We start from the raw sequence: 16317 nt of genomic DNA, 5'->3' as shown, positions 1-16317 counted from the left end.
TTGATGTTTTCCCATCATGAGACCTTCTTCCTCTAAGGCAGCACCAGGGCTTCTTCCTCCAAGGCAGCACCAGGGCTGCCAGTCTGAAGTTGGGACTTGGCTACTATGTCCCTGAAGGTCTCATCTATATATCTCTCTGCCTTAGCTCCTCCAGGTCTGCGACTCTAGCCACCAGAGATCGGACTCATTCTCTGAGAGCCAGGAGCTCTTTGCATCGCATACACATGTACAACTTCTCACCGGTGGGTAAAAAGTCATACATGTGACACTCGATGCAAAAGACTGGGAAGCCCTTCTCTTGCGGCTGGACTGCTGCCTTCATCTCAAATTTGATCAGTTCCTAGTTAAGTTTTACGTTGCTATGGGAGTAGGAATGTGTCTAATGTCCTTTTAAATGTATTAGTGAATTCACTATATGTCTGGTAGTGGCCTACCGGGGTCTGATCGAATTCTCAATAAAGTTTTTGTTGATGGGGTTTTTATTTGTTTGTTTTTTTTTGTGAAAGTGGCACCGGCCTATAAATTAAAGGATGGGCAAAGGGTGGGAGGGTTGGGAAATCCAAACAGTCTAACTTCAGTTAGTCAGCCAGAGTGACTCACTGCTCTCTTAATTAACAAATGTTGGTACCTATTCAAACCCCAATCACACTACCTCAGCACCTTTCCAAGGTGAGTAACTGAGCTGAACTTTTCAACCTTTTTATTTAGGTATATACTGCTCCTAGCTTATTTCTAGCTTCTGGCTACTTTTTTGGATTGTTTTTTTTTTGGTGGGTTTTTTTTTTTTTTTTTAATACAAACTCTCAGTTTGTATTAAATACAAACATTCAGTTCTTTAAAAGTCTGCAGAAACTCAGTTCTGCAGACTTTTAAAAATAAGCACACTATCTACTGCTTACTAGCTACCTTATTGACTGACTATTTAAAAATACAAACAGTCTAACTTGTTTATTCACTGCCTTTCTGACTATTCAAAGCACAAACTCACAAACACACTAAATAATATTTCCAAATAGTTAACTTTGCCCCAATACTTTTTTAAAAAGACAATTTCCCAAGCAAAAACTTACTGATTCCTTTCAGCCACCAGCAAGGTGATCCTCTCCTCTCAGTGTTCCCACTGGAACACTGAGAGGAGAAGCTTACAGAACCTACCGCCCATATTTTCCTGTCATTGGTGCCCACATATACCATGACAGTCAACTCCTCCCCAGCACTGTCTAAAATCCTATTTAGATGACACGTGAGGTCCTCAACCTTTACACCAGTTAGGCATGTTACCAGGTGATCCTCACGCCCACCAGCCACCCAGCTGTCTAAATTCCTAATAATCAAATCACTATCTATGGTTATCAAAGTTAACCCTTCCCTCCTGGGCAGTAGCCCTGGGAGACACATACTCTGTGTGAGAGGACAGTGCACCACCTGGAGAGCAGGTCCTTGCTTTAGGATAATTTCCTGCTATACCAGGTTGATGGTCTCCAATCATGAGACCTTCCTTCTCCAAGGCAGAACCAAGGCTGCCAGACTGGAGTTGGGACTTGGCTACTATTTCCCTGAATGTCTCATCTATATACCTCTCTGTCTGCCTCAGCTCCTTCAGATCTTCCACTTTAGCCTCCAGAGATCGGACTCCTTCTCTAAGAGTCAGAAGCTCTTGCATCGGATGCACAAGTACAATTTCTCAACAGTGGGTAAAAAATCTTACATGTGACTCTTGATGCGAAAGTCTGGGAGGCCCCCCTCTTGCTGCTGGACTGCTGCCTTCATCTTAAATTTGTTCAGTTTCTAGATAAGTTTTAGGTTGCTATGGGAGTAGGAATGCGTACAATTAGGGTTCTTTAAATATATTAGTGTATTCACTATATATCTGGTAGTGACCTACAAGGGAATGATTAAACTCTTGATAAGGTGTGGGGAATTTCTGAATTTAAGTTAAAAGGCTGATTCTTTTTTTTTTTTTTGTGATAGTGTCACTTGCCTATAAATTTAAAGGATGAGCTAAGGCTGGGTGGGTTGGGAAATACAAGCACATAGACTTCTGCCTTTTGACTACCTATTTAATATCAAACGCACAAACATACTAAATAATATACCCCTATAGTCTATTTCTCCCCAATACTTTTAAGTTTTAAACATTTCTCCAAGCAATACTTACTGATTATTTTCAGCCACCAGCAAAGTGATCCACTCCTCTCAGTGCTCCCATTGTTAAAATGTGTGCATTAACAGTCAATATTAATGATATGCAAATAAGGAGTGGGTTAACACAGGCATTAATGCACTATGTTAAAGTATGCATGTTGTGAGCTTTAATGCAAAATGTTAAGGTGTAGTTAAGTTGTTTGCGTTAACAGGTCCTCTTTACATTTTTCCTATTTTAGCATACATTAAATTTTGCTGCACTAATAACTGTAAAGCTGTTTAAAATAATTTGTATTTCATTACCTCAGCTTAGATTTGTATTAACGTAAGTTAGTGAATGCACCTTAACAACACTATTCAATGCATGTTAAATACTTGTGCTATCATTCACATGTTTTAGAACATTGGCCCCCAAATGTTCACTAAAAAAATAAATGAAAAACAATATACTTTATTTTAAAAACTGCCTCATGTTTTTTGGCTTCTTTGTTTTATTTTGTGAGGTTTAGTTCCTTTACTTAAGGATGTTCCCCTATTTGAGGATATTGAACATGGTGTTTCTTAAAATAACAAATAGGAAGTAAAAATAATAGAGATGTGAATCGTGTGATCGATCGTCTTAATGATCGATTTTGGCTGGGGGGGGGTCGGGAATCGGATCGTCGCGGTTTTGTTTTTTAAAATATCGTGTAAATCGTAAATTGGGGGAGGGCGGGAAAACCGGCACACTAAAACAACCCTAAAACCCACCCCGACCCTTTAAATAAATCCCCCACCCTCCCGAACCCCCCCAAAATGTCTTAAATTACCTGGGGTCCAGTGGGGGGGTCCCGGTGTGATCTTCCACTCTCGGGCCACGGGTGCGTTGATAGAAATGGCGCTGGCGCTACTTTTGCCCTGTCATATGACAGGGCAAAGGTGGCACCAGCGCCATTTTGGTTCCTGTCCCCCGACGTCACGAGCGTAGGAGATCGCTCCCGGACCCCCGCTGGACCCCCAGGGACTTTTGGCCAGCTTGGGGGGGCCTCCTGACCACCACAAGATTTGCCAAAAGTCCAGCGGGGGTCCGGGAACGAGCTCCTGCACTCAAATCGTGTTGCCATAATGAAAAATGGCGCCGGCCATATGGCCGGCGCCATTTTGCAATACGGCAATATGGCCATACGGCCGGCACCATTTTGCAAAGCAAAGCAAAATGGTGCTGGCGCTACCTTTGCCCTGTCATATGACAGGGCAAAGGTAGCGCCAGCGCCATTTCTATCAACGCACCCGTGGCCCGAGAGTGGAAGATCACACCGGGACCCCCCCCCACTGGACCCCAGGTAATTTAAGACATTTTGGGGGGGTTCGGGAGGGTGGGGGATTTATTTTAAAGGGTTGGGGTGGGTTTTAGGGTTGTTTTAGTGTGCCGGTTTTCCCGCCCTCCCCCTTCCCCCCCCCCCTTCCCCCGATTTACGATTTTTGACGATAAATAGGGGAAATTCCTATTGTATATCGCCTCTAATGATTTTTGATGATTTAAAATATATCGGACGATATTTTAAATCGTCAAAAAACGATTCACATCCCTAAAAAATAATTTAGACAAAGGCTGGCACATGACAATGAAAGAGCCATGTAAGTCTTGGGCTGCTATCAGTCCTCCCTAGTTTTGCTGCTAATTACATCCTCTTCTAATATTGTTTCTGAGGGGTGGAAAACATTCCTGGCATCTGTAGGGGCTGCCTGAGGAGGAGCTTCAATTGGGCCTCGATGAGGAAAACATGCAGCTGGGCTGCCAGCTTTATATATTGGCAAGAAGAGTCTGGGAGTAGGAATTTAAAAATCACAGATGATAAATTCATTATTTCCCCTTTTTCTAAAAATGTTGCCTTATGCTTTGCCCTCTGACAACAAAAAAACTCAATCACAATGCGACCAAAAGACAACCTTGGTTCAATGATGAACTTCGAAATCTCAAACATCATCTACGACAGAAAGAAAACAAATGGCGTAAAGCTCCATCATCGACCACCCTCTCTGCTTATAAATCCGCTCTTCACTTATACAAGAGCTCTACTTTAAAAACAAAAAGGGACTTCTACGCTCAGAAGATCCACAACCTCATCTTTGACTCCAAAGCCCTTTTTGCCTATGTTTCTACTTTAACACAAATCAACGCACCCGACATTCCACCCGACCAAGCTCAACTAAAAGCAGATGAGTTGGCCCTTTTCTTCAGCAAAAAAGTTACCAACCTGCTTACACTGCTGACGCCCAATACCTTCTCACCCGCCAACACATATCGCCACCCCAACAATGACATTTCTCACCAATTCTTCGAACCAATCACTACCTCAGAGATCCAAACAGTTCTTAAGAAAATGAAACCATCCTCACATCCATTTGACCAAATCCCATCCAAACTGCTTCTGCTAATCCCTGATTCGATCTCTAAAGCTCTTGCTGACATTATAAATTGTTCCCTATCTCAGGGAACATACCCAGACAACCTTAAAATGGCCTCCATTAAACCTCTTATAAAGAAACCGAACCTGAATCCTAAAGATCTCAACAGTTTCCGGCCTATCTCCAACCTCCCATTCATAGCCAAAGTCATGGAAAAATTAGTTAACACTCAATTATCGGACTATATTGAAGACCACAAAATTCTGTTCCCTAATCAATTTGGATTCCATAAAGCATTAAGTACCAAATCACTACTCATCTCCCTAACAGACTACCTCCTCTCCGGCCTAGACAAAGGTCATGCCTTCTTATTAATCCTCCTGGACCTCTCGTCAGCATTCGATACTATAAATCACTCCATCCTCCTAAATCAGCTGGCCAACATTGGCATCACAGGTACAGCACTGGCCTGGTTCAAAACATTCCTTGGGAACAGAGGCTACAAGGTCAAAATACACAACAAAGAATCTCTCTCCTATCCTTCCTCACTAGGGGTTCCTCAGGGATCTTCACGCTCACCCACACTTTTTAACATCTACCTTCTCCCTCTCTGCCAACTGCTAACCAAACTGAACCTGAAACACTTCTTATACGCCGATGATGTTCAGATCGTTATCCCCATTAAAGAATCCATCGCAAAAACCCTAGAATTTTGGGAAAACTGCTTGCTAGAAATAAACTGCCTCCTCACCAGTCTAAACTTAATACTAAATTCTTCAAAAAGCGAACTCCTTCTCATAGCCCCGGAAAACACTAACACCACCACAAATCCACCAGCCCACCTGCAAATTTCTCATTTAAGGGATTTAGGAGCTATCATTGATAATCGTCTAAACCTAAAATCTTTCATCAACCAAACAACTAAGGATTGCTTCCACAAATTACATGTACTAAAAAGAATAAAACAACTTTTCCACTTTCATGACTACAGAACAGTTCTGCAAGCAATAATCTTCTCTAAATTAGATTATTGTAACTCTATCTTATTAGGTCTCCCCGCATCTCACACCAAACCTCTGCAGATGGTGCAGAACACAGCAGCTAGAATTCTGACCAACTCAAGGAGAAGAGACCACATTTCTCCAAACCTCAAAGACTTACATTGGTTGCCAATTCACTACAGAATCATTTACAAATCCATTACTACCATTTACAAAGCCATCACCTCGCTCCACTGAACCTACAAATCCCTTTCAGAAAACACACCTCCTCCAGACCTATCAGAGAATCATATAAAGAATCACTTTATGTGCCACACTCCAAAACTTATCATCATAAATCCCTCAGAGACCGAGCCTTCTCCACAGCCGGACCACCTTTATGGAACTCCATCCCATTGGACCTGCGACAGGAACCATGCCTACTAACTTTCAGGAAAAGACTCAAAACATGGTTATTTAAGAAAGCCTTCCCAGACCAAAACTGAACCTTACATACCGCCAATCTTCCCTCTGACTGTACCATTATACTATAATCAATTTTCTATTACATTGTAAATTTTATAACATTGTAAATAACCTAGAAGATGTGGTAGGCCTGATTGACAAAATGAAGAGTAGTAAATCACCTGGACTGGATGGTATACACCCCAGAATTCTGAAGGAACTAAAAAATGAAATCTCAGACCTATTAGTAAAAATTTGTAACTTATCATTAAAATCATCCATTGTACCTGAAGACTGGAGGATAGCAAATGTAACCCCAATATTTAAAAAGGGCTCCAGGGGCGATCCGGGAAACTACAGACCGGTTAACCTGACTTCAGTGCCAGGAAAAATAGTGGAAAGTGTTCTAAAGATCAAAATCACAGAACATATAGAAAGACATGGTTTAATGGTACAAAGTCAGCATGGCTTTACCCAGGGCAAGTCTTGCTTCACAAATCTGCTTCACTTTTTTGAAGGAGTTAATAAACATGTGGATAAAGGTGAACCGGTAGATATAGTATACCTGGATTTTCAGAAGGCGTTTGACAAAGTTCCTCATGAGAGGCTTCTAGGAAACGTAAAAAGTCATGGGATAGGTGGCGATGTCCTTTCGTGGATTGCAAACTGGCTAAAAGACAGGAAACAGAGAGTAGGATTAAATGGGCAATTTTCTCAGTGGAAGGGAGTGGACAGTGGAGTGCCTCAGGGATCTGTATTGGGACCCTTACTGTTCAATATATTTATAAATGATCTGGAAAGAAATATGACGAGTGAGATAATCAAATTTGCAGATGACACAAAATTGTTCAGAGTAGTTAAATCACAAGCAGATTGTGATAAATTGCAGGAAGACCTTGTGAGACTGGAAAATTGGGCATCCAAATGGCAGATGAAATTTAATGTGGATAAGTGCAAGGTGATGCATATAGGGAAAAATAATCCATGCTATAATTACACAATGTTGGGTTCCATATTAGGTGCTACAACCCAAGAAAGAGATCTAGGTGTCATAGTGGATAACACATTGAAATCGTCGGTACAGTGTGCTGCGGCAGTCAAAAAAGCAAACAGAATGTTGGGAATTATTAGAAAAGGAATGGTGAATAAAACGGAAAATGTCATAATGCCTCTGTATCACTCCATGGTGAGACCGCACCTTGAATACTGTGAACAATTCTGGTCGCCGCATCTCAAAAAAGATATAATTGCGATGGAGAAGGTACAGAGAAGGGCGACCAAAATGATAAGGGGAATGGAACAACTCCCCTATGAGGAAAGACTAAAGAGGGTAGGACTTTTCAGCTTGGAGAAGAGACGACTGAGGGGGATATGATAGAGGTGTTTAAAATCATGAGAGGTCTAGAACGGGTAGATGTGAATCGGTTATTTACTCTTTCGGATAGTAGAAAGACTAGGGGGCACTCCATGAAGTTAGCATGGGGCACATTTAAAACTAATCGGAGAAAGTTCTTTTTTACTTAACGCACAATTAGACTCTGGAATTTGTTGCCAGAGGATGTGGTTAGTGCAGTTAATATAGCTGTGTTTAAAAAAGGATTGGATAAGTTCTTGGAGGAGAAGTCCATTACCTGCTATTAAGTTCACTTAGAGAATAGCCACTGCCATTAGCAATGGTTACATGGAATAGACTTAGTTTTTGGGTACTTGCCAGGTTCTTATGGCCTGGATTGGCCACTGTTGGAAACAGGATGCTGGGCTTGATGGACCCTTGGTCTGACCCAGTATGGCATTTTTTTATGTTCTTATGTTCTTATGCTCTTTCTGTTAATCTCCTATCTCCTTTCTTATTCCTGCTCCCAGTTGTGTACTTCCCTGTTTTATTGTAACTGCAAGATTTTAAGCTCCACACCTGTTAACGTTCTTATATTGTATTATTTTTTTCACCCCCTGTTAAATGTAAACCGGTATGATGCGATACCTATCGTGAATGCCGGTATAAAAAAACACTAAATAAATAAATAAATAAATAAATCTTTTTTCAAATATTTTTATCCCCCTGCTTATCAACCCCCTTCCACACATACACCCTTCATGTTAAATATTCTTAATGTCCCTAGTCTTTTCTTACATAGTAAATCTCCTTTGCCCTAATTGGCTTAGTTATTTTTGTATCCTTTTTGAGGGTAATTTGAAATGTAATTTCCACGGGTAAAATAGTGCCTTACCCGCGACATGGGCTTTTAGACAATTGCCCTCTTGAGCAGGTAAAACTGAACATGTAGTGCCACTACATAAATAACATTGTTTGCAGTATGGGGAGGTGTTCCAGGAAGAGTGGTTGGGGAGGCTGTCCACTTACAAAACTAATTTTGAATTTTCAAAAGAATGCATGTAATTTGTTCTGAAAACTACCCACACAAATTAATAGGATGTAAATATGTGCGGGTAGTTTTCCAGAGATAATTTTCAAAGTGACAGTACGCACATAGGGGTAATTTTAAAAAGGTGCGCGCGCTACCTGGCGCGCGCACATGTACACCCAATTTTATAACTTGCGAACAAATGCACAATTGTGCACCTTGTGCACGCCGAGCCGCGCTGCCTTCCCCCGTTCCCTCCCCCTAACCTGACCTTCGCACCCCTTCCCCTAACCTTCCTCCCCCTAGCCCTACTCTAACCCCCCATAATTTTTATTTTACCTTTTGTGCCTGCCTGCAGGCTGCCGGCACACGATCCTTCGACACAGCGGCAATGGTTACAACCTGACGCTACAATTGTGCACCTTTCTCCCCTACCATTTTTTTTCTTTCTTTTATTACTAAACTTACTTCAGCCCTGGAGCTGAAGTAAGTTGTGCGCGCCAACCAACTGCTAGTGCGCGATCCCCAGTACAGCGGCAAATATGGACGCTGTGCTGGGAGCTTGACCCTGTCCCTGGACCGCCCCACTCCTTTTTGCAAGCCCCGGGACTTACATGTGTCATGGGGCTTTACACGCGCCGCCGGGCCTTTTTAAAATAGGCCCTGCGTGCATAACCCTTTTAAAACCTGGCCCTATGGATCTAGCTCAAAACTGAAAAACAAAAAAGAAAACAAAGGCTCATAAATCTCTGCTTCTCATAAATTACTTGTAAAATTTGAATTACTATATATATAGACCAAGAACATCTTAGACATGAAAGCTCTTACAAAACCTGTCACTTTAGTTCCAGACTAGAACTGTGTTCGGGTGCTAGGGCTGAACTTGTGATGCCTGCCCCTCCAGTCCCCCAATATATTTAAAATCTGGGGTGGGAAAGGGCCTGAGATTGATGAGCAGGGGTTGGGGTACACTCTACCATCTGGCCCAGCAAAGATGTCTCTGCACATAGGCTGCTGAAGCTCCTGTCCCACGGGGCTCCTGAGCTAGATGTTGGAGTGCAAAGCTTCCATGGCAATGTTGGGGATTCCTACCAAGCTACAGTTGTCCCGCCCCCTCCCCCCAAGGATGATCCTATCCAGTGCTAATGGTGGGATTGCACTTAAACCAACTTATCATATTTTTACAATTATAATTTTTTATAGGAGAAAAGTGTTCTGCATTTCTTTTGTTACTTGATTATCACATCCTTGTACTAAATAGAAACCTGTTTGAATTGCTGCAGAATATAATCTGAACTTCAGATCAATTCAGATAGTACCTAGAGGTTCTGTAGTTATAATGCTGCCTTTGGTTTACTTTTGTAGTGTGATCTTGTCTCCATACCTACCAGTATTTACTTATAGCAAGAGTGGAGCCTTGATATTTGAAGAACCTTATATTCGGGTAAGTTATTTACTTAAACTTTAGAGCTGCCAGCTCTATTTTCACAGGTAATTGAGTGCTAGAAATCCAAAATTTGTTCCCAAAGATTTCTTTGGTTCAAGTCCTGCTGACAGTCTGGGTTTCCCGTTGATAGCAGGCTGATTTAGCCATGCTGTATGGGAGCGCGTTGCGACCTTCGTAGGTGGAACTTCCCTCAGTGAATCACAGAGCTTGAACTCTGTGCATCTGCTCGGTGTGTTCCTGCTCGAATCAGCCATCTCTCCCTCAGTTTCTTTTTTTCTGCAGGCCGAAAGCACGCGGGCTTTTTCTCTCAGTGAAAAAATATTTTTCTCAACTGTCTTTTTCATGATTTTTCAGCGTTTTTTCTCATCGACATGGCACCGAAACCTTCTGGTTTCAGATATTGCCAATGCGGGAAAATTATGTCCATCACAGACCCGATCACGACCAGGGATCCTGTCGTGATTGTGGATGGATGTCCCCCAGAGCGCGCCGATGAGTGGAACGCATGGACCGGCTCAGGGCATCGGGCTCATATGCCCCAGCTCCGTCGACACAGTCTTTGCCTGGCCAGGTGAAGAAACCGACGACGCACCACAAGCGGGCCTCCTCCCTGGGACCACGGGAGAAGCCTTGAGACATAGCACAGTCGGGGCCCAGGTATTATGTACCTACAGTGCCCAAACAATCGAAAAAGGGGTCAACCTTAGCTCCCTCTATCGAAAAACAAAGACCGGCTGCGTAGTCTGGTTCACAGGGATCTGTCTCCGGCTCTTCGCACTGTACGACGCCATCGCCGTTGGATAATATGTTGCATAATCGACGTGCGAAGCACTCGACGCATGCCCCGTCCACGACGCCATCGATGCATGTTGAGCCGTCTACGGCGCCTACAATGCATCATGCAGCACCTTCGACGCCATTGATGCATCATGTGCTGTCTATGACGCCATTGACGACGCCATTGACGCATCATGCACAACCCAAGAATTCATCGACGCATCATGCGCCGTCTAAGAAATCATCAACGCATACGGCGCCTCCCACAATGCCATCGACGCAGGGAGCTCCTATGATGCCTTTAGCTCCACCATCTTCATTAAAACATAAGGAAAAAACGCATCATCACAAACATTTGCAGAAACCACATAGTTCTCACAGTCACCATGGGCATACGCACAAGCCAACATCAGCTTCAGTACACTCGGGTCACTCTTCGCATTCCAGAGTAACCCTTTCAGATGTGGATGTGGAGTATCTCTCTGATTCACCTTCTCCGTCGTCAAAGGCGAGTTCCATATATTCTGATATGTCAACGGTTTCCAAACAGAGGAATTGTTCCCCGATTTTACAAGAACCATTACCTAAGAAACAAAAACCTTCTCATGAGTTTCCACCCTTAAAAGCCGTATCTACTGAAGATATTTTGCTACCAGCACCACCTACCCGCTCATCTTCCACAGCAGGGCATACTGTCATGCCAAGCGGAACCTTGCCATCAAAGGTAATGTCTCGAATGTCTCAAGCATTGTCTACGTTTTTTGATGACCTAGAAACCTTGCAAGGAAATAATATTCCACCACAAGATTCTCTACCACCACCTTCGCCTCAGGAAACCTCTCCTGTAGATGACCAGGTTCCTACAATATCTATGCCGGATCCGCCTTATAATCCGGAATCATCAATCACATCGGTCTTGTCACCCAGTTCCTCAATGGGCCTAACCTCGGACCCGCCGGACACCTGCCAGAGCCCTACTTCCTGCTGGAGGACCTTACATATTCAAAATTTATTGAAAAAGTAGGGGCACTCCTTAATGTAGAAACCGGAAAAGTATCAGACCCCTGCTCTGAAACACTTGGAATTTGAAAATATTTGACATGCCTCATGAACCTACTGCTTTACCTCCACATGCAGTTCTAAAGAATGTTCTTTAAAAAATGTGGGAAAAGCCATTTTCTACTGCTTCCACCTCTAGGAAAACGGATTTGAAATTCCGTATGAGGAACTCGCCCACATACAACTCAGCCCAGCTTCCTCACAATTCAATAGTTGTGGAATCCGCAATGTCTAAAGCAAAGCAACCAAAACTTCACGCTAATACGCCGCCAGGAAAGACGACAGGTATTTGGACAAAATTGGCCGAAAATCTTATCATTCAGCAATGTTGTCCTCCAAAATTAGTACTCATCAATTTTATATTATACAATATCTTTTTGACTCCTTACAAAAATTACGGCCTCTCTGCCTTGCAGACAGCCATTCTTTACCGCAATCCTTTACCAATATAGAGGAAGGATTGCGGCATTTATTGTGTTCCATCTATGAGAATTTTGAAACTTCTGCAAGAAACTCCTCAGCAGAGATTGCGGCTCGTCGCATAGCTTGGTTACGTGCAAGCGCTTTACAAGACGATGTCCATGAAAAGTTGGCTGATATTCCCTCAAAGCTCAGAACCTTTTTAATGATCAATTCGCAGAGACTGTTTCTAAGTTAAAAGAACAAAACTTAGCAGTACTGTCTCTCACAATACCTATGGAGTACCACTCTAACTCCAAAAGATACAACCCAACTTATCGAAGGAAATCATACCCAAGAGGTCAATTTCGTCCTTATTCCTCTTTCCGACCACAACCATTTGCACAACTGAGGTCATCTTCTTCGCTTCCTCGACAAAGTTCCTGTCAGCAACGACCAGCCAGGCAGGGTTCAACACCCCAGCAAAAACAGCCCCTGGCCTTTTGAAGTCGGTCCAGCCACCATCACCCCTACAGATTGAAGGACGCTTGCAGTACTATCAAAACAATTGGGGATACATCACTTTGGATCGATGGGTCCTACAAATTATGAGGGAAGGTTACCAATTAAACTTCATTACCCCCCCCCACCACCTCACATGGCACCTCTTCAGTGATTCAAACTCCAGATTCCATTGTTAAAAACAGAAGTCTCCGATCTTCTTCTAAACGGATCAATACAACTACTGCCAAATCCTCAGAAAGATCAAGGATTCTACTTCCCATACTTCCTCATTCCCAAGAAGTCAGGCGGTTTTTGTTTCGACCCATTCTAGATCTTCGGGTCCTCAACAAACACATTCTTCCTCTTCTGCAACAGAATGATTGGATGTGTTCTATCGACCTGAAGGATGCATACCCTCACATTCCCATGCACCAATCCTCCTGGCGTTTCCTGTGTTTTCGAGTTCAGAGCACTCACTACCAATACAAAGTACTGCCATTTGGCCCCTCCTCAGCACCCAGAGTATTCACCAAGTGTCTAGTGGTAGTGGTGGCCCATCTCAGACAACAATCAATCCAAATCTTTTCTTACCTAGACGATTGGCTGATTGTAGCCTCAGACCTGATTGCACTCAAGGCATACAAGACTACGACTTTACGTCTCCACAAGCTGGGATTTATAATCAATTACGAAAAATCACATCTCCAGCCCACTCAACTACTGCAATTCATTGGAGCAGTAATAGCATGCACTGTTATGGCTATGGCTGCTGTGCAACCGCCTTACCACCAGGGGTCCTTCTAGAGCTGGCTCTCCTGATGGGCCCAGTCCATCTCCCTTGTTCACTCTATGTTCTGGACTTCCCTTTAAATCCCTGCCTGGCATTTCCCTCAGTGCTTCGGCATCGAGCTCGCCTGGGCTCCCTGTTCTAGCCTTCCTTGCTTGCTGTGCATGTGGTCTTTGGACCCTGCTTTGCCTTGCCTTGCCTTGCACTGTGTGGGGCCTTCGGGTCTTCTACCCTGCTTTGCCTTGCGCTGTGTGTGGCCTTTGTGCCTTCTACCCTGCTTTGCTTTGCCTTGCACTGTGTGTGGCTTTCGGGCCTTCTACCCTGCTTTGCCTTGTCTTGCGCTGTGTGCGGCCTTCGGGCTCTCTGCCTTGCTGTGTGTGTGTGTGGCCTTCGGGCCCTCTGCCCTGCCATATGTGTATGGCCTTCAGGCCCTCTGCCCTGCCGTGTGTGTGTGGCCTTCGGGCCCTCTGCTCTGCCATGTGAGTGAGGCCTTTGGGCCCATTGCTCTGCCGTGTGAGTGAGGCCTTCGGGTCCGCTGTCCTACTGTGTGCGTGTGTGTGGCCTTCGGGCCCTCTGCCCTGCTGTGTGTGTGGCCTTCGGGCTCTCTGCCTTACTACTAGGTACCTTGACCCAGCTTGGACTCTGACACTGTTGCCTGCCGCCTGCCCTAACCCAGCCTGGACTCTGACACTGTTGCCTGCCGTCTGCCCTGACCCAGCCTGGACTCTGACACTGTTGCCTGCCGCCTGCCCTGACCCAGCCTGGACTATGACACTGTTGCCTGCCATCTGCCCTGACCCAGCCTGGAATTTGACACTGCTTCCAGCCTTACTCTGCTCCACTGTCACCATCATCAGAGACTTTCCAGCCATCCCTATCACTCTCTACCTGGAGTCACTCCAGAAGGTGGTGTTCACAACACCAGAACGCAGCCCGAGCGTAACAGTATGCTGAAGCCATCAATTTCCAGGGGAAGAGATAGGTCTTTGTGCTAAACCGGTGAGTCACCTTTTTTTTCTCTAGTCACAATATGCCTCAGCCTGCAAGAGGCTTCCCACAGCTGCCAATCGGACACTAACAAGCACCTTCCCAAGACGGCCCAAAGCAGCCTGTGTTTTCTCTAAGCTGCAAGTCTCCGCTGCAGAATCAAGGAACCATGATCTGGGGTTTAAGAATCTGTCCTCATTTACCATGTCCTCTAAAGCCCAGTCTTTATCCTCCTCTCACTCCAGCATAATGATTCCCATAACTGGTCAACAATCCACAACTGACTTCATTACTCTACCATCTCAGACTACCACTGTACCCCAGGAGGAGCTTGGACTTACCGCTGCGCCCCCGGAGGGGCTTGAACCTGCCTTGCTGCCCCTGGAGGGGCTTGAGCCTGCCCTGCCGCCCCAAGTGGGGCTTGGACTTACCGCTGCGCCCCCGGAGGGGCTTGAACCTGCCTTGCTGCCCCTGGAGGGGCTTGAGCCTGCCCTGCCACCCCAGGTGGGGCTTGGACTTACCGCTGCGCCCCCGGAGGGGCTTGAACCTGCCTTGCCACCCCCGGAGGGGCTTGAACCTGCCTTGCTGTCCCCGGAGGGGCTTGAGCCTACCCTACCGCCCCAGGTGGGGCTTGGACTTACTGCTGTACCCTAGGAAGAGCTTGAACCTGCCTTGCTGCCCCCTGGAGGGGCTTGAACCTGCCTTGCCGCCCCCGGAGGGGCCTGAGCCTCACCTGTCGCCCCAGGTGGGGCTTGGACTTACTGCTGTACCCCAGGAGGAGCTTGGACTTACCGCTGTGCCCCCAGAGGGCTTGAGCCTGTCCTGCCACCCCCAGAGGAGCTTGAGCCTGCCGTGCCACCCCCGGAGGGGCTTGGGCCTGCCGTGCCACCCCAGGAGGGGTTGGAGCCTGCCCTGCCGCTCCAGGAGGGGCTTGGACTTACCACTGTGCCCTGGAAAAGGCTTGAGTCTGCCGTGCCACCCCGGGAGGGGCTTGAGCCTGCTGTGCCACCCCAGGAAGGGCTTGAGCCTGCCGTGCCACCCCGGGAGGGGCTGGAGCCTGCCCTGCTGCCTCCGGAGGGGCTTGGACTTACTGCTGTGCCCCTGGAGGGGCTTGGACTTACCACTGTACCCCAGTAGGGGCTTGAGCCTGCCCTGCCGCCCCCGGAGGGGCTTGGCCGTACCGCTGTGCCCCGGGAGGGGCCTGAGCCTGCCGTGCCACCCCGGGAGGGGCCTGAACCGGTCCTGCTGTCGCCCCTAGAGGGGTTTGAACCGGTCCTGCTGCTGCCACCCCTGGAGGGGTCCATACCGGTCCTGCTGCCGCCCCTGGAGGGGTTTTGAACCAGTCCTGCTGCTGCCGCCCCTGGAGGGGTCCATACCGGTCCTGCTGCCGCCCCTGGAGGGGTCCGTACCGGTCCTGCTGCCGCCACTGGAGGGGTTTGAACTGGTCCTGCTGCTGCTGCCCCCTGGAGGGGTCCGTACCGGTCCAGCTGCCGCCCCTGGAGGGGTTCGGACTGGTCCTGCTGCTGCCTCTGGAGGGTTTTGAACCGGTCCTGCTGCTGCCGCCCCTGGAGGGGTTTGAACCAGTCCTGCTGCTGCCGCCCCTGGAGGGGTCCATACCGGTCCTGCTGCCGCCCCTGGAGGGGTCCGTACCGGTCCTGCTGCCGCCACTGGAGGGGTTTGAACTGGTCCTGCTGCTGCTGCCCCTGGAGGGGTCCGTACCGGTCCAGCTGCCGCCCCTGGAGGGGTTCGGACTGGTCCTGCTGCTGCCCCTGGAGGGGTTTGAACCGGTCCTGCTGCTGCCGCCCCTGGAGGGGTTTGAACCGGTCCTGCTGCTGCTGCCCCTGGAGGGGTCCGTACCGGTCCAGCTGCTGCCGCCCCTGGAGGGGTCCGTACCGGTCCAGCTGCCGCCCCTGGAGGGGTCCGTACCGGTCCAGCTGCCACCCCTGGAGGGCTCCGTACCGGTCCAGCTGCCGCCCCTGGAGGGGTTCGGACCGGTCCAGCTGCCGTTCCTGGAGG

At 46.8% G+C, this 16317-nt stretch overlaps 1 protein-coding gene across 2 annotated transcripts in view; it reads left to right on the top strand.

Annotated features, from left to right (window-relative positions):
• LOC115092810 (disintegrin and metalloproteinase domain-containing protein 9-like) overlaps positions 1-16317 on the top strand; it is a 606381-nt gene that overhangs the window by 67691 nt on the left and 522373 nt on the right. For both annotated transcript variants that reach the window (XM_029604139.1, XM_029604138.1), the window contains exon 4: positions 9707-9785. In XM_029604139.1, the coding sequence (XP_029459999.1) occupies positions 9707-9785 (79 nt within the window). The remainder of the gene's footprint in view (positions 1-9706; positions 9786-16317) is intronic.

The sequence above is a fragment of the Rhinatrema bivittatum genome, chromosome 5 (genome assembly GCF_901001135.1).
Source record: "Rhinatrema bivittatum chromosome 5, aRhiBiv1.1, whole genome shotgun sequence".
In the NCBI taxonomy this organism is placed as follows: Eukaryota; Metazoa; Chordata; class Amphibia; order Gymnophiona; family Rhinatrematidae; genus Rhinatrema; species Rhinatrema bivittatum.
The sequence above is the reverse complement of the archived record's forward strand: the minus strand, read 5'-3'. Positions and strand labels throughout refer to the sequence as shown.